The 26,039-nt window shown below is 37.5% G+C and overlaps 1 protein-coding gene and 1 pseudogene across 10 annotated transcripts in view; one reads left to right on the forward strand and one right to left on the reverse strand.

Moving 5' to 3' along the window:
- CDC25C (cell division cycle 25C) overlaps positions 1-26,039 on the reverse strand; it is a 54,314-nt gene that overhangs the window by 13,866 nt on the left and 14,409 nt on the right. For 6 of the 10 annotated variants that reach the window (XM_037802187.1, XM_037802186.1, XM_037802193.1 and 3 more), the window contains 3 exons: positions 6,971-7,129; positions 3,638-3,787; positions 2,553-2,675 (listed from right to left, as the gene is read on the reverse strand). In XM_037802187.1, the coding sequence (XP_037658115.1) occupies positions 2,553-2,675; positions 3,638-3,787; positions 6,971-7,129 (432 nt within the window). The remainder of the gene's footprint in view (positions 1-2,552; positions 2,676-3,637; positions 3,788-6,970; positions 7,130-26,039) is intronic. The other 4 variants (XM_037802190.1, XM_037802189.1, XM_037802192.1 and 1 more) reach the window with 3 other exon arrangements.
- Positions 18,702-19,226, forward strand: LOC119508548 (annotated as a pseudogene).

Raw genomic sequence — 26,039 nt, forward strand, 5'->3', positions numbered from 1 at the left:
GGGAAAGTTAAAAAAAAAAAAAAAAGAAAAGAAAAAGAAGGAAAAAAAAAGATGTAGTGCCCCCTTGAGGAGCCTGTGGAGAATGCAGGGGTATTCGCCTACCCCACCTCCATGGTTGCTAACATGACCACAGACATAGGGGACTGGAGGTTTGATGGGTTGAGCCCTCTACCACAGGTTTTACCTTTGGGAAGACGGTTGCTGCAAAGGAGAGGCTAGGCCTCCCTATGGTTGTGCCTAAGGGCCTCCTCCCGAATGCCTCTTTGTTGCTCAGATGTGGCCCTGTCTCTCTAGCTAAGCCAACTTGAAAGGTGAAATCACTGCCCTCCCCCCTACGTGGGATCAGACACCCAGGGGAGTGAATCTCCCTGGCAACGTGGAATATGACTCCCGGGGAGGAATGTAGACCTGGCATCGTGGGACGGAGAACATCTTCTTGACCAAAAGGGGTATGTGAAAGGAAATGAAATAAGCTTCAGTGGCAGAGAGAATCCAAAAGGAGCCGAGAGGTCACTCTGGTGGGCACTCTTATGCACACTTTAGACAACCCTTTTTAGGTTCTAAAGAATTGGGGTAGCTGGTGGTGGATACCTGAAACTATCAAACTACAACCCAGAACCCATGAATCTCGAAGACAGTTGTATAAAAATGTAGCTTATGAGGGGTGACAATGGGATTGCGAAAGCCATAAGGACCACACTCCACTTTGTCTAGTTTATGGATGGATGAGTAGAAAAATAGGGTAAGGAAACAAACAGACAAAGGTACCCAGTGTTCTTTTTTACTTCAATTGCTCTTTTTCACTCTAATTATTATTCTTGTTATTTTTGTGTGTGTGCTACTGAAGGTGTCAGGGATTGATTTTGGTGATGAATGTACCACTATGTAATCGTACTGTAAACAATCGAAAGTATGATTTGTTTTGTATGACTGCGTGGTATGTGAATATATCTCAATAAAATGAAGATTAAAAAAAAAAAAAAAAAGAAGGGAAAATTAAAAAAAAAAAAAGAAGAAAAACAAGAAAAAAAAGATGTAGTGCCCCCTTGAGGAGCCTGTGGAGAATGCAGGGGTATTGGCCTATCCCACCTCGATGGTTGCTAACATGACCACAGACATAGGGGACTAGTGGTTTGATGGGTTGAGCCCTCTACCATAGGTTTTACCCTTGGGAAGACTGTTGCTGCAAAGGAGAGGCTAGGCCTCCCTATGGTTGTGCCTAAGGGCCTCCTCCCGAATGCCTCTTTGTTGCTCAGATGTGGCCCTCTCTCTCTGGCTAAGCCAACTTGAAAGGTGAAATCACTGCCCTCCCCCCTACGTGGGATCAGACACCCAGGGGAGTGAATCTCCCTGGCAACGTGGAATATGACTCCCGGGGAGGAATGCAGACCTGGCATCGTGGGACGGAGAACATCTTCTTGACCAAAAGGGGGATGTGAAAGGAAATGAAATAAGCTTCAGTAGCAGAGAGATTCCAAAAGGAGCCGAGAGGTCACTCTGGTGGGCACTCTTACGCACACTTTAGATAACCCTTTTTAGGTTCTAAAGAATTGGGGTAGCTGGTGGTGGATACCTGTAACTATCAAAGTACAACCCAGAACCCATGAATCTCGAAGACAGTTGTATAAAAATGTAGCTTATGAGGGGTGACAATGGGATTGGGAAAGCCATGAGGACCACACTCCACTTTGTCTAGTTTATGGATGGATGAGTAGAAAAATAGGGGAAGGAAAGAAACAAACAGACAAAGGTACCCAGTGTTCTTTTTTACTTCAATTGCTCTTTTTCACTCTAATTATTATTCTTGTTATTTTTGTGTGTGTGCTAATGAAGGCGTCAGGGATTGATTTTGGTGATGAATATACAACTATGTAATGGTACTGTGAACAATCGAAAGTACGATTTGTTTTGTATGACTGCGTGGTATATGAATATATCTCAATAAAATGAAGATAAAAAAATAAAAACTCATATATTATTATTCTTTCCAAATGATCCTCAAAGCCCCCAGAAATCTTCAAAAATCAATAATCTCCTTAATGCACATATGCAAATAATTCAATTTCTAAGAATTGATCCTAAAGTACTAATCAAGGATGTGCACATGGTTTTAGACTTCGCTACAAATATGTCCATCTCACAATAGTTCATAAGGAAAAAATTGTGAAACTAAATATCCTAGGAGAAGGGTTTTATAAAGAAATTATGGGTATCCAAATAAATGAAATATAATGCAGCTATTAACACCAAGGAAGCAGAACTGTTTATTGACATGAAAAGATCTTTGTGATATAGTATTAAATGAGGGGAAAAACCCAACAGATCACAAAACAGTAGAAACCATTGTTGTGGAAAAACAGAACATGTGTATGTATGAAAATACATAGAAAAAATATATACACCAAGACTATACACCAAGAAGCTAAAACCAATAATTACTCTGGTTGATAAGAATTAGGGTAAATTCATTTTCTACTTTTCTCTAATGAATAAGAATTATATAATTTTAAAAAGTTCAAAACGAAAATGGCCAACTGAATAATCAAACTCACCCTGGAGAAATCACCAGTCAGATGCCCCTGGTTAGAATCTTCCTCCAGCATCTGAGTCATATTAACATCACACAGAGAGACCGTCTTCTTTAGACCTAAGCCCTGAAGATGAGAAGATCCCCCCTCCACCCCAATCCTCACGTTAAAAGGTTTATAAACCAAGGGATGGGGGGAGTGCATATTTTTAACATATATGTTAAAAATATGCAAACCCTTTGATCTAATAATTCCTTTGCCGTTCCTTTGATCTAATAATTCCTTTGCACAAAGACTTGGTTATAAGAATGGAAATTCCAGCATGTTTTTAATGGTGAAAATTACTAATAAATTAAATGTTCAATAACAGGGTCTTGGTTAAACAAACCAAATTTTACACATAATAGATTACTATTAATGTCATATGCTATAGATGAATTTTATTGACATGGAAATAAGTTCATGATATCATTAAGTAGATTAGAAAACAGTATGAAATTTGTAATACCCCATTAATAAAAGAAAAAGTATATATATGTATAGAGAAATGTCTGGAAGAACATATATCAAGTGTTAACAGTAATTATCTCTGACCTGTGGGATTATGGATATTTTACGTTTGCTTTTTTTTATGTTTTCTATTTTTCTATAATATCATATATTGATTTTATAAAAAGAAAGAAACAGTCAAAGATATTTAGACTTTTTTTAATGGAGAGGTTAGAGACGGGATAAATTTTTCAGAAGTTGCTTTCAACCAAACTGGTCTGCTGTATGTTATTTCTGTTGGCCTGCAAATAAAACTCACAGTAAGTATCATTCCCAAACAAAGTTCCCTTGTATTGTGACAGATCTTAAAAAAAAGGATTGGGAAGTCTGTGTCATGACATCATTTCCAAAAGTAAAATATAGCAATAGATATTTATTGTTAAATATTCTGTATATGGATGCAGATGTAAAAAATGAAAGAAAGATGGAAAGAACAAGGAGATAAAAGCAAAAGTAATGAGGAAGAAGATGAAAAAGATATACTAAAGCAATCCCCATACCAGAAAGGCAGAGAAGACAGTGAGAGAGATTAACAGATTCTCATTTTAAAAAGGTCTTACTTTTCTGAGCATTTCATGGCTCGAACCACAGTTTTTAACTTGATTTGGTATTAGGTTATCCTTGAATTTTACCTCCTGCTTCAGTCTTGGCCTGTTCAAATTCTCTGGCATCGAGGGAGAGTGATATAAGCAGCTTCTATTCAGAAATGCCTGTTTGGGAATATCAACCTCTTTGGTTCTTACCTCAAAGTGTGTCTGCAGACCAACAGCATCAAATCTCCTGAAAGCTTGTTAGAAATGCAGAATCCCAGATGTTAGTCCTCACCCCAGACCTACTAAATTTAAAAAATCTTCACTTTAAAAAGATTTCCATAATTCCTAGGGATATTCAAGATTGAGAAACAATACCTAAGGTGGGTACCCTGTTTTCCCCTCCTCATTAACATCTTTCTCCTCAGAGTGTACTATGTCCCATCTACCTCAGATATTTTTTTTTAATTTTTAAAAATTCTCTAATTTTTCACTAGAGAACAATTGTGCATAAAATACAGGATTCCCATATACCACCCCATCACCAACACTTTGCACTGAAGTGAGAACATCTGTTACAACTGATGATAGCACTTTTATAACAGAAGTAGCCAGCATTTATTGAGAGGTGCTGTGTAAAGCAATTTACATGGACTGCCTTATTTAAAACACCTAGTACATAGGCTTGTGAAATATTTCCTATTTTTTTATTTTTATTTTTTAATTAGAGAAGTTGTAGGTTTACAGAAAAATCATGTTAAAAATAGAGTATTCCCATATACCTTCCTATTGTTGGTACTTTGCATTAGTGTGGTACCTTTGTTACAATTGATAAAAATGTATTAAAATAGTACTATTAACTATCATCCATAGTTTATATTACATGTATTTTATTCCCTGTACGCCACCCTATTAACACCCTGTATTAGTATTATACGTTTGTTATAATTCATGGAAGAACATTCTTATCATAGTACTACTGACTATCGTACATCATCTACAATATAACTGTGTTGTTATACAGTCCTATATCTTTTAAATTTTATTCTAGTAACATACATGACCTAAAGTTTCCCCTTGTAATTACATTCACATATATTATTCGATGCTGCTAATTACACTCAATAATGTGCTACCATCACCACCACCCATTTTCAAATCTTTACAATCAACCTAAATAGGAATTCTGTAAAAATTAAGCATAAACTCCCCCCTCTTTACCCCCAATCTATCCCTTGGTAACCTATATTCTAGATTCTAACTTTATGAGTTTGCTTATTATAATTAGTTCATTATCATATGTGTGAGATTATACAATTTTTGTCCTTTTGGGTCTGGCTTCTTTTACTTAGCCTAAGGTCCTCAAGGTTCATCCATATTGTTGCATGCATCAGGACTTCATTCCTTTTAGCGGCTGAATATATTCCTTCACATGTATACAACACATTTTGTTTATCCATTAGACACTTGGTTGCTACCATCTTTTGGCAATTGTGGATAATGCTACTATGAATATTATGTGCAAATATTCGTTCAGTTCTCTGCTTTCAATTCTTCTGGGTATATACCTAGTAGTGGGATTGCTGGGTGATATGGTAATTCCCTACTTAGCTTCCTGAAGAACTGTCTTCCACAGCAGCTGCATCATTTTACATTTCCGCCAACATTGAATGAGTTCCTCTTTCTCACATCCTTTCCAACAATTGTAGTTTTCTGTTTTTTTTTAGTAGTAGCAATTCTGGTGGGTGTGAAATGATATCTCATTGTGATTTTGATTTGCATTTCCTTAATAGCCAGTGATGCTGAACATCATTTTGTCTACTCTTTAGCCATTTGTATATCCTCTTTGGAGAAATGTCTATTCAAGTCTTTTGCCCATTTTTAAATTGGGTTGTCTTTTTACTGTTGAGTTATAGGATTTCCTTTTACATTCTGGATATTAAATCTTTATTGGATATGTGGTTTCCAAATATTTTCTCCCATTGAGTAGGTTGTCTTTACAATTTCCTGACAAAGTCCTTTGAAGCATAAATGTTTTTAATTTTGAGGAGGTCCCATTTATTTTTTCTTTTGTTGCTTGTGCTTTTGGGTGTAAAGTCTAAAAAACCATTACATTATACAAGATCCTGAAGATGTTTCCCTAAATGTTCTTCTAGGAGTTTTATGGTCCTCGTTCTTTTAATATTGAGGTCTTTGATCCATTTCAAATTAATTTTTGTATATGATGTAAGATAGGGGTCCTCTTTCATTCTTTTGCCTATGGATATCCAATTCCCCCAGCACCATTTGTTGAAGAGATTATTCTTTCCCATTTGAATAGATTGGCAGCCTTCTCAAAAATCAACTGGCCAGAAATGTGAGGGTCTATTTCTGAACTCTCAATTCAATTCCACAGGTCTATGTATCTATTATTGTGCAAGTACCATGCTGTTTTTACCACTGTAGTGTTGTAGAAACATGTTTTAAAGTCGGGAAATGTGAGTCCTCCAACATCATTCTTATTTTTTCAAGATGTTTTTGGCTAATCAGGGCACTTAAACTTTTCAAATAAATTTCATAATTGGAATACTCATTCATGGGAATGTAAAATTAAATAGAAACACTCATTCATAAGAATGTAAAATGGGACAGGAACTGTGGAAGAGTTTAGCAGTTCCTCAGGAAGCTAAGTATAGAATTACCATATGAATTAGCAATCCCACTACTATATATATACCCAGAATAATTGAAAGCAGAGTCTCAAACAGATATTTGCACACCAATGTACATAGCAACATTATTCATAATTGTCAAAAGATGGAAGCAACCCAAATGTCCATCAGCAGATGAATGGATAAGCAATATGTGGGGTATACATCCAATAGAATAAGAAAGAAGTCCTAGTGCATGCAACAACATGTATGAACCTTGAGGACATTATGCTGAGTGAAATAAGTCAGATACAAAAGGACAAAAATACTGTATGAGCTCACTGATATGAATTAATTATAAAAGCAAACTCACAGAGTAAAAACCTAGAATATAGGTTACCAGGGGCTAGGATGGGGGTAAGGAATGGGGAGTTAATGCTTAAATTTTACAGTTTTTCTGTTTGAGTTGATTTTAAAGTTTTGGTAATGGATGGTGGTGACGATAGGACAACACAGTGAATGTAATTAACAGCAGGGAATTATATATCTGAACGTAGTTAAAAGGGGCAATTTTAGGTTGAATATATCTTACTAGAAGAAAAAAAATTTAAATGGACTGTACAACACAGGGAACACTTTTAAAAAAAGAAATAAATAAAAATAGCAAGAACAACAAAAAAGAATGAAGGAAGGAATGTGAAGAATGCAAAGACACCATCAGTGACCACTTTACCTTGGCCTCTTCTTGACCATCCAGGGAAAATTCCATCAATTCATCTGAAATCTCCTCTGCCTGGTCTTCTACTTGTTCTGGATTTTTATCCAATTTTGGAACTGTAGTAATGGGACTTCCCAGGTCTTTCATTTCACTTTCCATGAAATTTCCATTGTCCTATCAAATATATTGGTAACATTAAAAACCTCCAGTAGTTTACCATGTTCCTGGCCTTCTTTCCTCCCCAGAAAAAAAAAAAATCTAAAATAGGAAAAACTTTATCCACTTAGGATGGGATATGTTAAAATGTCTTTCCCATGGGTTGAGATTAGCACCCCTTAAGATCCCTGGAGTATTTTGAACCCACGGTGTAGGAAATGTAAGTGAGTTACTAGGTAACTTAAGACCCCAGCAGCTCAATCAGCAAAGGAAACAATAATTCACAAGAAATCATTGCTAATTATTTTTAATGTAAAATAAGGTATTTTTACCTGGCTGGTTAGCAATTTTTAAAAATGCTAACAAATCCTGTGAACCATGAATTGCTCACAAGAATGTAAATTCTTCTAACTTTTCTGGAAAGCAATTTGGCAATACGTATCAAAAATCTTAAATATATTTGTATCCTTTAGCCCACTATTTGCAATTCTTGGTACCAATCTTAAAGAAAAGTATCTAAAATGTAGGCAAAGTTTAATGCATGCATCATAGCAAAGCAAATTTTGAAAGCAAAATTTGGATGGCACTAAGTGTCCAATAATAGGGAAGTGCATATGTAAATTATGTTCCATTCATTAGAATAAAAGTATCCATTAAAAAAAAATATTTACCAAGAAGTTTTAATATTAACTTAAAAAAAAAGGATACAAAATTGTATATATGGTATGACCCTCAACTTATAAAAATGTATACATAGTTAAAAGGTTGAAATGAAATAAGGTAAGTGGTTAACAGTGATTTTTTTCTAGGTGGTAGCTATTTTCTACATTTTACTGTATTTTTTTTAAACATTTTCACAACTTAGTATTTTTCAAATCGGGGGAAAAACAAAGAATAAAGTAGAAAGAGGATCCAAGATGGCTGATTAGGGATAAGGTGGGTTCAATTCTGTCCCAGAAAAACAACTGAGGAATAGGTAGAAACTATCTGAAGCAAAGGTTGTAGAACTCTGGAAATGGGAGGAGTGCTGTGCAACACGCAGAAAAGTGCGGGATGAAAAGATGGAGAAATTGTGGTGAGAGATCATGAGTAACTCCCCGCAGCCCCAACTCCGGGGGCCCATCCCCTATTCTCAGAGCCAAAAGCTTCAAAGTCACTGAACCCTGGTGGGTGGGCAGAGGTAGACTGAAAGGGCAGCGGGGGTTCACTCTCCAAAGAACAGAGCGGGACAGTCTAGCACTGTTCCAGCTTTTAGCCAGCAAATTTGGACTGCAGGGGCCAGTGGTTTCAACTCGTCTGACCCAGCTTGGCTACATCATTGTCCAGAGCTGACAGCTAAGAATATCCTGCCTTCTGAGTGCTGAGGGGAATACGTTGTGAAAGATCATCATCTGCTGTCAGGTGAAGAAATCAGACCTGTGGGAAGATGACTAAAAGCCTTTGGGGCAAAGAGGGCTATATGCTGGGCAGGACATGAAAGCTCACACTTGGGGAGCAGAATTAAAGGCTTTTTGGGCATATTTATGTTACCCTCTACCTAGGGCCCTGTTGAATTTTTGTGTGCCCCCTTCATGGGTCCCTGGCCCAGCCGATTGGGTAATAATGATGAACCAAGTGTCAAAGAACATGACTAACAGAAACCCAATCAACAACAAAAGATTTGAAAAGAAAGAATGCAACCTTCAGAGTAAACTCACCTAGATAATCCACTACTCAGACATCAGCAAAAAATAACAAGCCATATTAAGAAACCAGTAGATATATCCTAGTCAAATGTATAAATAAAAAAGTTGGAGGAGATACAGAATCTGGAACAACTAATCAAAAATGTTCAAAGAAGTCTCCTAAACCAATTCAAGGAGATGACTAAAGAGATAAAGAATATAAAGGAGACACTGGAAGTTGTGGAATTGTGACTCATGACATTCACTGAGATTTGCACTCTAACTACTTGTGAAATCGTAAATTGAATGTTATCACTGTTATGTATATATGTTAAAGTTCACAATAAAAAAAAAATCATTCCTATGGGGGAAAAAAAGAGGACACTGGGTGAACATGAAGAATTTGAAAGCATGTGAAGAAAAATAACATATGGGAATAAAAGGCACAATAGATGAAATAAAAAATACACTAGAGGCAAATAACATCAGATTTGAGGAAGCAGGGGAAAGGATCAGCGAGTCAGAAGTCAGAGCATCCAAATTTGAATGGACAAAAGAACAGATAGTGAAAAGAATGGAAAAAATTAAGCAGGGTCTTTGGAAATTGACTGACAACACAAAGCACACAAACATTCATGTCATGAGTATCCCAGGAGAAGAGAGGGGAAAAGGGGCAGAGGAATATTTGAGGAAATAATGGCTGAAAAGTTCCCAACTCTCATGAAAGCACTTGATATTTATGTCCAAGAAATGCCATGTACTCCAAACCAAATAAATCCAAATAGACCTACTCCAAGACATGTACTAATAAGAATGCCAAATGAAAAAGATAAAGAGAATTCTGAAAGCAGCAAGATAAAAGTGATTCATTACATACAAGGGATGCCTGAAAAGACTAACCCCCAGCTTCTGGGAAGATGGCAGAGTGGGTGAGGCAGAGTGGGCTTCTCCTTCATGAAAGAAACTGGAGAGGAACCAGAGGATGTATGGGTACTGGTATCAGGACCTGACCGGCCATAGAAGGACCCCTACAGTATGTGGTGGGGACATGGAAAAAAGTGCAGAGAGACAGTGCCTCAAGGGATGGGGTGAGTTTGTTCAGCTGGGACTGCCTCCCAGGGCCAGCAGTGGCAAGATGTCCACTGCACAAGGGAGTGAGCAGTGGTTCTCCACGCCTGTGTACCCACATTGACAGTTAGCTGGGGAGGTGATCCTCCACAACCATACAGCCAGGAGCTCCCATGAGGGAACTCAGGAGGCAGCATTTACTCTCCCACCATGGAAGTCTGGTGTGTGCACCAGAAAGAAGCAGGGATAGGAGAGGGCACCATACGGAGGCATCAAGAGACCCACTCGCATCCCAGAGGCTCATAGGCACATGGCAGGCAGAGAGCAGGGCACGTTTGTGCTGGAGGGTGTACTTGAGTGGACTCATTGCCAAATTGCACAGGGCCCACATTGCAGCCCCACGGCAGGCAGTCCCTGATGCACACGGAGAACTGGTGCATTGATTGGTTCCCAACCAGTTTGGATCCCACCCAGCAGATAGGAGAAGTTCAGGGAAGACTGGCTTGAGAGTAAAAGGAAGCTTAAGAGTGCCACCTGCTGGTAGGATAGGGAAACTGCACTCCAGCAAGATGTAGCTCTACCAAATTATTTATAAATGCTCAAATAATCCTGCATTTTCCAAAATAACCTTATGAAGACAAGGAAATGCCCCACAGCTAACAGAAAACATAAAGCACTCTTAGAATCTAGAAGATAAGGACAAGCCAAGCAAACAAATTAAAAAGCCAGAAGAAAACAAAATTTGGAACAATTAATTAAAGATGAACACACAAATCTCCAAACCAATTTCAACAAGATGGCGAAAGACATAAAAGACATCAAGAAGACTCAGGAAGAGCATAAAGAAGAATCTGAAAGAGTAAATTTAAAAAATAGCAGATCTTATGGAATTAAAAGTTACTATGGCTCAAATTAAAAATATACTAGAGAAAGGAGGGGCAAGATGGCAGCATAGAGAGGAGTGGAAGCTAAGCAGTACCCCTGGAACAACTACAAAAAACCAGAAACAACTAGTAAATAATCCAGAATAACTGCGGGGGGACAAACGAGACCATCCACTCATCATACACCAACCTGAATTGGGAGGAATGCCCAAGAACACAGCATAAAATCTGTAAGTAAAACCTCCGGAACCAGGTCGGGAGACCCCATCCCCCATAGCCCGAGCTGCAAAGCTCGTGGTGCCAGAGAGAAGCTCTCTCCCAGCAAGCGAATACAGCTCAGCTGAGCTCCAACTGGGGTTTTAAGTAGCGAGTGTGAACTGCTCACTACAGATACGCAGCCCCAAAAAACAGACAGAGGCTTTGGGTGACGACTGACCTGGGAGAGCCGGAGGGTCACCTTGGACTGGGTCTGAAGGGGACTATCTGTTTCTTTTTTGGCCCAGTGGAGAAAGCCCCAGTCATTTTAAGTTTCCAGGGCTGTGACTCGGGGAAGGGCGGAAACAGCACAAGCAGAGAGCGAGACCATTGAAATGCTAATGACCTCCACCTGGGGGCTCTGTCTTCTCTAGGAGGAAAGGGGTGGGGCCCTTTCCATTCAGAACCAGACCCCAGAGCCTGGGGGAACACAGCCATACCTCCTCACACCAGTCAAGAATTATAGGCTAACAGGCATCACCTGCTGGGCAGAAAAGCACAGTGACCCGAGGCATCAAAGGGTGGAGCAATTTTCTAAGACACACCCGCAGGGAAACCAGATACTGAATATTTCTTCCCTCTGGGACCTGAGCCTGTTCTGGTCTGGGAAAACCTGATTCGGATAACCAAGGAAACCATGCCTAGACAACAGAAAATTACAACCTACACTAAGAAAAACAAAGTTATGGCCCAGTCAAAGGAACAAACGTACACTTCAACTGAGATACAGGAATTTAAACAACTAATGCTAAATCAATTCAAAAAGTTTAGAGAAGATATTGCAAAAGAGATAGAGGCTGTAAAGGAAGCACTGGACATGTATACGGCAGAAATCAAAAGTTCAAAAAACCTACTAGTATGAGCTATGGAAATGAAAGGCACAACACAAGAGATGAAAGACACAATGGAAACATACAACAGCAGATCTCAAGAGGCAGAAGAAAACACTCAGGAACTGGAGAACAAAACACCTGAAAGCCTACACGCAAAGGAGCAGATGGAGAAAAGAATGAAAAAATATGAGCAACGTCTCCGGGAACTCAAGGATGAAACAAAGTACAATAATGTACGCATCATTGGTGTCCCAGAAGGAGAAGAGAAGGGAAAGGGGGCAGAAGCAATAATAGAGGAAATAATTAATGAAAATTTCCCATCTCTTATGAAAGACATAAAATTACAGATCCAAGAAGCGCAGTGTACTCCAAACAGAAGAGATCTGAATAGGCCTATGCCAAGACACTTAATAATCAGATTATCAAATGTCAAAGACAAAGAGAAAATCCTGAAAGCAGCAAGAGAAAAGCAATCCATTACATACAAAGGAAGCTTAATAAGACTATGTGCGGATCTCTCAGCAGAAACCATGGAGGCAAGAAGGAAGTGGTGTGATATATTTAAGATACTGAAAGAGAAAAACCACCAACCAAGAATCCTGTATCCAGCAAAGCTGTCCTTCAAATATGAGGGAGAGCTCAAAATATTTTCTGACAAACAGACAATGAGAGACTTTGTGAACAAGACACCTGTCCTACAGGAAATACTAAAGGGAGCACTACAGGGTTATAGAAGACAGGAGTGTGTGGTTTGGAACACAATTTTGGGAGATGGTAGCACAATGTAAGTACACTGAACAAAGGTAACTATGAATACGGTTGAGAGAGGAAGATGGGGAGCATGTGAGACACAAGAAAGGAGGAAAGATAACGACTGGGACTGTGTAACTTGGTGAAATCTAGAGTATTCAACAATTGTGATAAAATGTACAAATATGTTCTTTTACGAGGGAGAACAAGCAAATGTCAACCTTGCAAGGTGTTAAAAATGGGGAGGCATTGGGGGAGGGATGCAATCAGCATAAACTAGAGACTGTAACTAATAGAATCATTGTATTATGCTTCCTTTAATGTAACAAAGGTGATATACCAAGGTGAATGCAGATAAGGGGGGGGGGATAGGAGAGACATGTTAGACACTTGACATTGGTGGTATTGTCTGATTCTTTATTCTACATTGATTTAAGGTTATTTTTCCTTTTGCTGCTTCCTAGCTGTCATTTTTTTTTTTCCTCTTTCTTTTGCCTCTCTACCTTCTTTGACTCTCCCTCCTGCCTTGTGGAAGAAATGTAGATGCTCTTATATAGATAGTGGTGAAGGTGGTGAACACATAAATGTATGACCATGCAGAAAACCATAAATTATTTACTTGGGATGGAATGTATGGTGAGTGAACAAAACCATATTAAAAAAAATGGGTTGATGACAAAACCTCGAGGGCAATATACTGAGTGAAATAAGCCAGACACATTAGGACAATTATTGCAGGGTCTCACTGATAGGAACTAATTACAATATGTAAACTCACAGACATGAAATATAAGGTACCAGGATATAGGACGAGGCTTAAGAAGGGGGAGTGGTTGCTTAATATGAGCAGAATGTTCAATTAGGATGAACTTAAATGTTTGGAAATGAACAGGGGTGTTGGTAGCAACACGTGAGAATAACTAACAGCGCCAAATGGTGTGTGAATGAGGTGGAAAGGGGAAGCTCAGAGTCATATATGTCACCAGAAGGAAAGTTGGAAGTCAAAAGATGCAAATGTATAAAACTGAATCCTATGGTGGGCAATGTCCATGATCAACTGTACAAATACTAGAAATCACTTCATGAACCAGAACAAATGTACGACAATACAATTAGAAGTTAATAATAGAGGGGCATATAGGAAAGAACTATATTCCTATTACAAACTATATACTACAGTTAGTAGTATTTCAACATTTTTTCGTAAACAGTAACAAACGTACTATATCAATACTAGGAGTCAACAATTGAGGGGGGTTGGTTAGGGATAGGGGAGGATTAGAATTTCCTTTTCTTTTTTTCTTTTTTTCATCTTTCACTTTATTTCTTGTCTGGAGTAATGAAAAGTTTCTAAAAATTGAACAAAAATTAAGTGTGATGGATGCACAGCTGTATGAGGGTACCCAGGGGCAAGTGATTGTACACTTTGGATCTTTGGATAATTGTATGGTATCTGAACAATCTCAATAAAAATGAAAAAAAAAAAAATACTAAAGACACACAACAGCAGATTTGAACATGCAGAAGAACGAATAGGCGAACTAGATGCTTTGGCAATTGAATGTGAACATACAAAAGAACAAATGATGAAAAAAATGAAAAAATTGAATGGATCTCAAGGAAACAATGGACAACATGAAGTGAATAAATATAAGAATCATTGGTGTCCCAGAAGGAGATAAGAAGAGTAAAGGACTAGGAAAAATGTTTCAAAATATAATTAGGGAATACTTCCCAACACTTCAAAATGACATAAATATGCAAATTAAACATGCTCAATGAACTCCAAATATAATAAATACAAATAAACCCACTCTGACACATATACTGATCAGATTGTCAAATGCTGAAGAGAAGGAGAAAGTTCTGAAAGCATCAAGAGAGAAGCGATTCACCACATACAAGGGAAACAACATAAGACTAAGTACTGACTACTCAGTGGGTACCATGGAAGTGAGAAGGCAGAGACATGAAATATTTAAGATTCTGAAGGAGAAAAACTGCCACCCAAGAATACTTTATCCAGCAAAGATCTCCTTCAAAATTGAGGGAGTTTAAAATTTTCACAGAGAAACAAATGCTGAGAGAATTTGATAACAAGGGACCTGCCCTGCAAGAAATACTAAAGGGAGCTCTACAAGCTGAGAAAAAAAAGAAAGAAGAGAGAGGTCTGGAGAAGGGCACAGAACTGAAGAGTATTAGTAAGGGTAACTTAAAGGAGAAAAACAAAGAGAGAGAGAGAGAGATCTAACAACTAAAAACCAAAGGATAAGATGGCTGGTTCAAGAAATAACTTTGGATGTGAATGGATTAAACTGCCACATTAAAAGATATAGATTGGCAGAATGGATTAAAAAGTATGACCCATGAAATGCTTTAGACATTCTATTCTACTTTTATTTTTATTTCTTTTGTAATAAGGAAAATGTTCAAAAATTGATTCTGGTGATGAATGCACAACAATATGATGGTACTGTGAATAACTGATGGTACACTGTAGATGATTGCAGGGTATGTGAATAAACCTCAATAAAACCATATTAAAAAAAGAAGTGAAGCTGTAGTGAGAACACCATGATAAGATGTCATATGAATGTATTTAATTCCCAAAGCAATAAACTCTCTGGAATCCCCCTCAAAAAAAAGAAAAAAAAGTATGACCCATCAATCTGCCATTTACAAGAGACTCATCTTAGATCCTGCAACACAAAGACACTGAAAGTGACAGGACGGAAAAAAATATTCTACGCAAGCTGCAACCAAAAGAAAGCAGAGGTAGCTAAACTTTTATCAGACAGAATAGACTTAAAATGCAAAGATGTCATAAGAGACAAAAAAAGACAATACATATTAATAAAAGAGACAATTCAAGAAGAAATAACAATCATAAATGCTCATGCACCCAATCAAACAAAGGAGCTCCAAAATACATGAGACAAACATTGGCTAAACTGAAGGGAACAATAGACACGTCTACATAATAGTGGGAGACTTCAATACAGCACGCTCTTCTATACATAGAACAACTAGACAGAGAACTAATAAGGAAATTGAGAACCTAAACAATATGATAAATGAATTAGACTTAACAGACATATATAAATCGCTATATCCCAAAGACCTAGGATATACATTCTTCTCTATCACCCATGGAAGGTTCTCCAGGATAGATCATATGCTGGGGCACAAAGCAATTCTTAATAAATTTAAAAAGACTGAAATTATTCGAAGCATATTCGTTGACCATAATGAATGAAACGAAATCAATAACCACCAAAGAACCAGATCTTTCACAAATATATGGAGGTTAAACCATGCACGCCTAAACATCCAGTGGGTCAAAGAAGAAATTGCAAGAGAAATAGGTAAATATCTAGAGATGAATGAAAATGAGAACATAACATATCAAAACCTATGGGATTTTTCTTTAATTTTATTTATTGAAAAATCAAAAAATAAACAAAACAACAAAAAACATTTCAAACAAAACAAAGGAATAACTACTTTGCTTCCAATATGTTCCTATCACACAGCAAGAAAATTAACAAACCATAACCAAACAAAGGAATAAGAAAAAGAAATAACCTAAATTAACTACATTGAAGCTAATTTTTAAAAAATGCAATACTTTTTTTTAGAAAATCAAAAAATTAAAGAAAACAATTGAAAAAAACAAAGGAATAAGAAAAACAAATAACATAAAATAACTATTGTTTCCAACATGTCCCTACCATACTCAAGAAAATTAACAAACCCTAACAAAAGAAAGGAATAAGAAAAACGAATAACCTAAAATAACTACATTGCTTCCAACATGTTCCTACCATACCCAAGAAAATTTGCAAACATAATCATTCCTCAGCATTCCCATAACATTGAGATTACCCTCAATATCTTATCTGTTCTTATTAGATTATCGTTCCCCCTTCACTAGTTGCTGTCTATCTGTAGAATACTGGGGACCTAGTGATAGACAGAAGCTAGTGAAGGGGGAATGATAATCTAATATGTTCAGGTATGCTAATGAGGATGAATTCAAAGGTATGGGAATGGAGAGGGGTGATGATTGTTAATGGGATTATAAGTATCAGAGCTGTACTGAAGGAGAATAGGATTGAAAAGGGTTGTTTAAAGGCGTATTTCCCACAGATCAGCACTACAAATATAGATAGGTGTTTGCATGGTATACTTCTGAAGTGTGATACTAGTACAGAGAGTGGACAACAGAATGGTATATGGAAAAAAGCTACCTATTGCATAATAGGGACTATAATTAATAGGAATACCTTACTAATACCACACAAATACTAGGGACAAATAATTAAGGGTTGAAAAGAGCTATGGGGAATTTTGGATCATGAGAATTGTTTAAAATGGAGAGTGATGAGGATTGCACAATTAAGCGATGATAATGTGAGATATGGATGGATTATCATGGACATAACATATGCTATGTGAACTTAGGAACCTCCCACTTTATAAGTCCAGCCCTCGATCTTGAGATTTGTTCTATGAAACTTATAGTTGTAAAGGGGAGGCTAAACCTACCCATAATTATGCCTAGGAGTCACCTCCAGAGAACCTCTTTTGTTGTTCAAATATAGACTCTCTCTCTCTAAGCCTAACTGCAAATAAATTCATCACCCTCCCCTCAACGTGGCACAGGTCCCTCCAGGTGAATGACTCTCCCTGGCAACATGGGACACAGATTCCAGGAATGAGCCTGACCCTGGCATCAAGGGGTTGAGAATGCCTTTTTGACCAAAAGGGGGAAGAGAATGGCAACAAAATAAGGTTTCAGTGGTTAAGAGAATTCAAATAGTGTCAAGAGGCTATCACGGAGGTTACTTCTATGCAAGCTTCAGCTAGATATGCCAACTGGCCAGAGTATGATAAGCCCAAGTCAACAGTAGTCCCAAAAACCCTAAAGAATACCCAGATCCCTAGCTGAGACTCTATAAAAGTTTCCCTCATTAAGATTATGCTTCAGAAACTTAAATCCTCCAGAGAACTACTACGCCAGCTAAATCCCAAAACCCAGAGGCAATAACCTCTTCAAGAACATCAATCAGATGTGTCCCTTTCCCACAATGTCGACACCCCTTTTCAACATGAACAAGATAGGGTGGTCACTGCCTAGACATCCCTGAAGATTGTGAAAGTGATTAAACTAAAGGAAGGGGTAGCAATAGACAAGATGAATTTAACAAAAGATTATGAACACTGAATCTCTATATATTTTCTTTTTCTTAGTTGTGACGGTATTAGAATAGATAGAAGGGAAGAACTGAAATGATGGAATTGTAACCCATACGATTTTTTGAAATTTGCCCTATAGCTACTTGTTATATTGTAATTTGAATGCTATCATCTTTTTGTATATATATTTCACAATAAGGAAATAACTGAAACTATGGTACTGTAACTCATAACTTTATTGGAAATTTCCTATATAACTACTTGTTATATCGTACTTTGAAAGTTATTACCTTTTTACACATGTTATATTCCACAATAAGGAAATAATTGAAACGGGGGAACTGTAACCCATAACATTCTTTGAAATTTGGTCTCTAACTACTTGTTAAATTGTACTTGGAAAGTTATCATTTCTATGTATATATGTTATATTCCACAATAAAAAATATGATTAAAAAAATAATAAGGGAAGATAAGGGGTATGGGATATTTTGGGCGTTATTTTTATTTTTAATTTTAATTTTTTTTTATAGTAATGAAAATGCTCAAAAATTGATAATGGTGATGAATGCACAATTATATGATGACACTATGAACTACTGATTGTACATTTTGGATGATTATCTGGTATGTGAATGTATCATAATAAAATTATATTTAAAAAATGCAACTCACTATTCAAAAAAAATAAATAGATAACCCCTACTTCTCATGAGAAACCATGGAGATGAGAGGGCAGTATATGATATAAAAAAATACCAAAAGAGAAAAACTGCCAGCCCAAAATTCTTTATCCAGGAAAATAGCCCTTCAAAAATGAGGGAGGCTAGCTGCCATCTTGCTTCCCCATGTGTGTGCGCCTGGTCTCAGCTGGTCTGCCTGAGACCCCGAGCGCCAACCCTAGCCTCCCGCACAGCCCCATTTCCGCTCCAACAAGATGAAAGAAACTATCATGAACCAAGAGAAACTAGCCAAACTGCAGGCACAAGTCCACATTGGTGGGAAAGGAACTGCTCGCAGAAAGAAGGTCGTTCATAGAACAGCTACTGCATGATAAAAAACTTCAGTTCTCCTTAAAGAAATTAGGGGTAAACAATATCTCTGGTATTGAAGAGGTAAATATGTTTACAAACCAAGGAACATTGACCCACTTTAACAATCCTAAAGTTCAGGCATCTCTGGCAGTGAACACTTTCACCATTACAGGCCATGCTGAGACCAAGCAGCTGACAGAAATGCTACCCAGCATATTAAACCAACTTGGCACAGACAGTCTGACTAGTTTAAGGAGACTGGCTGAAGCTCTGCCCAAACAATCTGTTGATGGAAAAGCACCACTTGCTACTGGAGAGGATGATGATGATGAAGTTCCAGATCTTGTGGAGAATTTTCATGAGGCTTCCAAGAATGAAGCAAACTGAATTGAGTCAACTTCTGAAGAAGATAGAACTTGAAGTTACTTGGAGCTGTTATTTTATATTATGATTGCTTTTTAAAGTTGTTTTGTTTATGGATCTAATAAAACCTAGATCTCTAATATTTTTAAGCTCAAGCCCCTTAGACACTGCAGCTCTTTTCAGTTTTTGCTCATACACAGTTTCATTCTTTGCAGCTAATGAAGCTGAAAAAAGCCTAGGAATAAAGTTTAAAAACAAAGATTAATAAAGTTCTTTGCCTAGTAAAAAAAAAAAAAAAAAAAAAATGAGGGAGATAGGGATGAGCCTGGACCCAGTATCATGGGACTGAGAAAGACTTCTTGACCAAAAAGGGGATATGAAATGAAATAAAGTTTCGGTGCCTGAAAGATTTCAAATGGAGTCGTGAGGTCACTCTGAAGGTTATTCTTATGCATTATATAGATATCCCTTTTTAGTTTTTAGTGTATTGGAATAGCTAGAAGGAAATACCTGAAACTGTTGAACTGTAATCCAGTATCTTTGATTCTTGAAGACAACTGTATAACTATAAAGCTTATACAATGTGACCATGTGATTGTGAAAAGCTTGTGGTTCACACTCCCTTTATCCAATGAATAGACAAATGAGTAGAAAAATGGGACAAAAAGTAAATGAATAATAGGGGGACAGCGATATGGGACATTTTGGATTTCTTTTTTGCTTTAATTTTAATTTATTCTCATTTTTATTTTTGGGGGTAATGAAAATGTTCAAAAAGTGACTGTGGTGATGAATGCACCAGCATATGATGATAACTGATCGTACACTTTGGATGATTGTATGGTATGTGAAAATACCTCAATAAAATTGCATAAAAAATTTTTTTAAAGGGTATAAGGAGGGGCAAGATGGCGGCATAGAGAGAAGTGGAAGCTAAGTAGTCCCCCTGGAACAACTAAAGAAAACCAGACACAACTAGTAAATAATTCAGAATAACTGCGGGGGGACAGACGAGACCATCCACTCATCATACACCAACACGAATTAGGAGGAATGCCCGAGAACACAGCATAAAATATGTAAGTAAAACCTGCAGACCCCCTCCCCCATAGCCCGAGCTGCAAAGCCTCCTGGTGCCAGAGAGAAGCTCTCTCCCAGCAAGCGAATATAGCTCAGCTGAGCTCCAACTGGGGTTTTAAGTAGCGAGTGTGAACTGCTCACTACAGGTACGAATCCCCAAAAAGGAGACAGAGGCTTTGGGTGATGACTGACCTTGGAGAGCCAGAGGGTCGCCTTGGACTGGGTCTGAAGGGGACTATCTGTTTCTTTTTTGGCTCAGTGGAGAAAGCCCCAGTCATTTTCAGTTTCCAGGGCTGTGACTCGGGGAAGGGTGGAGACAGCACAAGCAGAGAGAGAGAGACCATTGAAATGCTAATAACCTCCACCTGGGGGGTCTGTCTTCTCTAGGAGGAAAGGGGTGGGGTCCTTTCCATTCAGAACCAGACCCCAGAGCCTTCAGGAACACGGCCATACCTCCTCACACCAGTCAAGAATTATAGGCTAACAGGCATCACCTGCTGGGCAGAAAAGCACAGTGACCTGAGGCATCACAGGGTGGAGCAATTTTCTAAGACACACCCTCAGGGAAACCAGACACTGAATATTTCTTCCCTCTGGGACCTGAGCCTGTTCTGGTCCGGGAAAACCTGATTTGGATAACCAAGGAAACCATGCCTAGACAACAGAAAATTACAACCTACACTAAGAAAAACAAAGTTATGGCCCAGTCAAAGGAACAAACGTACACTTCAACTGAGATACAGGAATTTAAACAACTAATGCTAAATCAATTCAAAAAGTTTAAAGAAGATATTGCAAAAGAGATAGAGGCTGTAAAGGAAACACTTGGCATATATAAGGCAGAAATCGAAAGTTCAAAAAAACAACTAGTAGAATCTATGGAAACAAAAGGCAGAACACAAGAGATGAAAGACACAATGGAAACATACAACAGCAGATCTCAAGAGGCAGAAGAGAACACTCAGGAAGTGGAGAACAAAACACCTGAAAGCCTACACGCAAAGGAGCAGATGGAGAAAAGAATGAAAAAATATGAGCAACGTCTCCGGGAACTCAAGGATGAAACAAAGCACAACAATGTAGGTATCATTGGTGTCCCAGAAGGAGAAGAGAAGGGAAAAGGGGCAGAAGCAATAATAGAGGAAATAATTAATGAAAATTTCCCATCTCTTATGAAAGACATAAAATTACAGATCCAAGAAGTGCAACGTACTCCAAACAGAAGAGATGAATAGGCCTACACCAAGACACTTAATAATCAGATTATCAAATGTCAAAGACAAAGAGAGAATCCTGAAAGCAGCAAGAGAAAAGCAATCCATTACATACAAAGGAAGCTTCATAAGACAATGTGCAGATCTCTCAGCAGAAACCATGAAGGCAAGAAGGAAGTGGTGTGATATATTTGGGATACTGAAAGAGAAAAACCGCCAACCAAGAATCCTATATCCAGCAAAGCTGTCCTTCAAATATGAGGGAGAGCTCAAAATATTTTCTGACAAACAGACAATGAGAGACTTTGTGAACAAGACACCCTCCCTACAGAAAATACTAAAGGGAGCACTACAGAGTGATAGAAGACAGGAGAGCATGGTTTGGAACACAATTTTGGGAGATGGTAGCACAACAATGTAAGTACACTGAACAAAGATAACTATGAATACGGTTGAGATAGGAAGGTGGGGAGCGTGTGAGACACCACAAGAAAGGAGGAAAGATAAAGACTGGGACTGTGTAACTTAGTGAAATCTAGAGTATTCAACAATTGTGATAAAATGTACAAATATGTTCTTTTACGAGGGAGAACAAGCAAATGTCAACCTTGCAAGGTGTTAAAAATGGGGAGGCATTGGGGGAGGGATGCAATCAGCATAAATTAGACACTGTAACTAATAGAATCATTGTATTATGCTTCCTTTAATGTAACAAAGGTGATATACCAAGGTAAATGCAGATAAGAGGGGGGGATAGGGGAGGCATGTTAGACACTTGACATTGGTGGTATTGTCTGATTCTTTATTCTACATTGATTTAAGGTTATTTTTCCTTTTGCTGCTTCCTAGCTGTCATTTTTTTTTCCTCTTTCTTTTGCCTCTCTACCTTCTTTGACTCTCCCTCCCGCCTTGTGGAAGAAATGTAGATGCCCTTATATAGATAGTGGTGAAGGTGAACACATAAATGTATGACCATGCAGAGAACCATCGATTATTTACTTGGGATGGAAATGTATGGTGAGTGAACAAAACCATATTAAAAAAAAAAAAAAATGGGTTGATGACAAAACCTCGAGGGCAATATACTGAGTGAAATAAGCCAGACACATTAGGACAATTATTGCAGGATCTCACTGATAGGAACTAATTATAATACGTAAACTCATAGACATGAAATATAAGGTACCAAGTTATAGGACGAGGCTTAAGAATGGGGAGTGGTTGCTTAGTATGAGCAGAATGTTCAATTAGGATGAACTTAAATGTTCAGAAATGAACAGGGGTGTTGGTAGCAAGATGTGAGAATAACTAAGCGCCAAATGGTGTGTGAATGAGGTGGAAAGGGGAAGCTCAGAGTCATATATGTCACCAGAAGGAAAGTTGGAGGTCAAAAGATGGGAATATATAAAACTGAATCCTATGGTGTGCAATGTCCATGATCAACTGTACAAAAACTAGAAATTGCTTCCATGAACCAGAACAAATGTATCACAATACAATTAGAAGTTAATAATAGAGGGGCATATAGGGAAGAAATATATACCTATTGCAAACTATATACTACAGTTAGTAGTATTTCAACATTTTTTCATAAACAGTAACAAATGTACTATACCAATACTACGAGTCAACAATTGAGGGGGGTTGGTTAGGGATAGGGGAGGATTAGAGTTTCCGTTTCTTTTTTTCTTTTTTCATCTGTCACTTTATTTCTTGTCTGGAGTAATGAAAAGTTTCTAAAAATTGAACAAAAATTAAGTGTGGTGATGGATGCACAGCTGTATGAGGGTACCCAGGGGCAAGTGATTGTACACTTCGGATCTTTGGATAATTGTATGGTATCTGAACAATCTCAATAAAAATGAAAAAAAAAAGGGTATAAGGAGAGACAAAAATAAGATATGACATATAAAATCCAAAAGATAAAATAGTTGAAGTACTGCCATTACAGTATTAACATTGACTGTTAATGGATTAAACTCCTCAATCAAAAGACACTGACTAGCAAAAAGCACAACAAAATATTGAGCCATGTATATGCTAACTACTAGAGAGTCAAATTAGACACCAGGATGCAAATAGGTTGAAAGTAAAAGGCTGGAAATAGATATTCCACAGAAACAGTATCTGAGAAAAAAAAAAAAAAACTAGGGTAGCTATACTAATATCAGACAAAATAGACTTTAAATACAAAGCAGTTATAACAAAGAAGGACAAAATATACTGATAAAAGGGGCAATCCACCAAGAAGAAATAACAATCATAAATATACACGCCCCTAACCAGGATGCCCCAAAATACATAAGGAAAAGACAAGCAAAACTGAAGGGAGAAATAGATGTATCTACAATAATAGTTAGAGGCTTCAATACACCACTTACATCAAAACATAAAACAGACAATCAATATGGAAACAGAGAACTTGAATAATTTGATATATGAACAGAACCTAACAGACATATACAGAACATTGCACTGCAAAACAGCAGGATATACATTCTTGCAAGTGCACATGGATCATTCTCTACAATAGACCACTTGTTGGGTCACAAAACATGTCTTAATAAATTTAAAAAGATTAAAATTATACAGACCACATTCTCTGATCATAATGGAATGAAACTGGAAATCAACAACAGGTGGAGGACTGGAAAATGCCTAAATTTATGGAGGTTAAATGCAGTCTTAAACAATCAATGGGTAAAAGAAATTGCAACAGAAATCAGTAAATATCTGAAGACAAATGAAAACAAGAACACAACATATCAAAACTTACAGGATGCAGTGAAGGCAGTCCTGAGAGGGAAATTTATAACCCTAAACACCTACATTAAAAAGGTAGAAAGAGCTAAAATCAAAGAACTAATTACATACCTGGAGGAACTAGAAAAACAGCAGTCTAATCCCAAAGTAAGCAGAAGGAAAGAAACAACAAAGTTTAAAGCAGAAATAAATGAAACTGAGGACAAAATAAAACAGTAAAAAGTATCAACAAAACCAAAAATTTGTTCTTTAAGAAGATCAATAAAATTGCTAAACCTTAGCTAGACTGACAAAGAAAAAAAGAGAAACATGCAAATAAATAAAATCAGAAATGATGGGGGTGGGAGGGCATTACTACTGACTCCAAAGAAATAAAAAAGATCGTAAAAGGACAGTGTGAACAACTGTACATCAACAACATCGACAATTTAGATGAAATGGACAATTTTCTAGAAACATAAGAACAACCTACACTGACTCCAGAAGAAAAAGAAAATAGCCACAAACCAATCACAAGTAAAGAGTTTGAAACTGTCATAAAAAAAACTCCCACCCAAAAAAAGCCAAAGACCAAATGGCTTCACAGGTGAATTGTACCAATCATTCCAAGAATTAATGCCAATCCTGCTCAACTCTTCCAAAAAATTGAAAAGGAGGGAATGCTACCTAACTCTTGCTGGAGTCCTTCAAGAGGATAAGAGACAGAGAGAAGACATACAAAAAAGCCACAGAGAACCTGACAGAGAAAAGTCAGAGAAGCCGAGAGAAAAAAGCCAGGGAAGCTGTGAGAGAAGGACAAAGGAAACAGAGAGAAACCACAGAAACAGAGAGGAAGCCACTGAAACTAGAACCTGGAAGCAGTGAAACCCGGGAGAGAAGGGAGAGACCAGCAGACTCGCCATGTGCCTTCCCATGTGACACATGAGCTGAGGACACCAGCAGCCTGTCTGCAGAGTACAGGTATCATTTTGATGATGCCTTGATTTGGACATTTTCACGGCCTCAGAACTGTAAACTTGCAAGTTAATAAATCCTCCTTGTTAAAAGTCAACCCGTTTCTGGTATATTACACTTCGCCAATTTTAGCCAATTGAAACAGAGTTCTATGAAGCTAATATCACTCTAATACCAAAACCAGAAAATGATACTACAAGAAAGGAAAATTATAGACACATCTTTCTAATGAATATAAATGTAAAAATCCTCAACAAAATACTGGCAAATTGAATCCAACTGTATATTAAAAGAACTATACACCATAGTCAAGTTTTCTCAGGTATGCAAGGGTGATTCAAAACAAGAAAATCAATTAATGTAATATACCACATTAACAAATCGAAAGGGGAAAAGCATATGATCATATCAATTGATACAGAAAAGGTATTTAACAAAATCCAGCTTCCCTTCCTGATAAAAACACTTCCAATGACAGGAATAGAAGGAAACATCCTCAACATGATAAAGGGAATATATGAAAAACCCACAGCTAACATTGTACTCAATGGCGAGAGATTCAAAGCATTCCCTTTGAGACTGGGAACAAGACAAGGATGCCCACTGTCACAACTGTTATTCAACATTGTGCTGGAAGTTCTAGCTAGCGAAATTAGGCAAGGAAAAGAAACAAAAGGCATCAAAATTGCAACAGAAGAAGTAAAACTTTCCTTATTTGCAGCTGATTATGATTCTATTCCTACAAAGTCCCAAAAAATCTACTACAAAGCTACCAGACTTACTAAACGAGTTTAGCAAAGTGGTGGGGTATGAGATCAACATGTAAAAATCAGTAGTGCTTCTATACACTAGTAATAAGCAATCTGA

Source organism: Choloepus didactylus, chromosome 13, assembly GCF_015220235.1.
Source record: "Choloepus didactylus isolate mChoDid1 chromosome 13, mChoDid1.pri, whole genome shotgun sequence".
In the NCBI taxonomy this organism is placed as follows: Eukaryota; Metazoa; Chordata; class Mammalia; order Pilosa; family Megalonychidae; genus Choloepus; species Choloepus didactylus.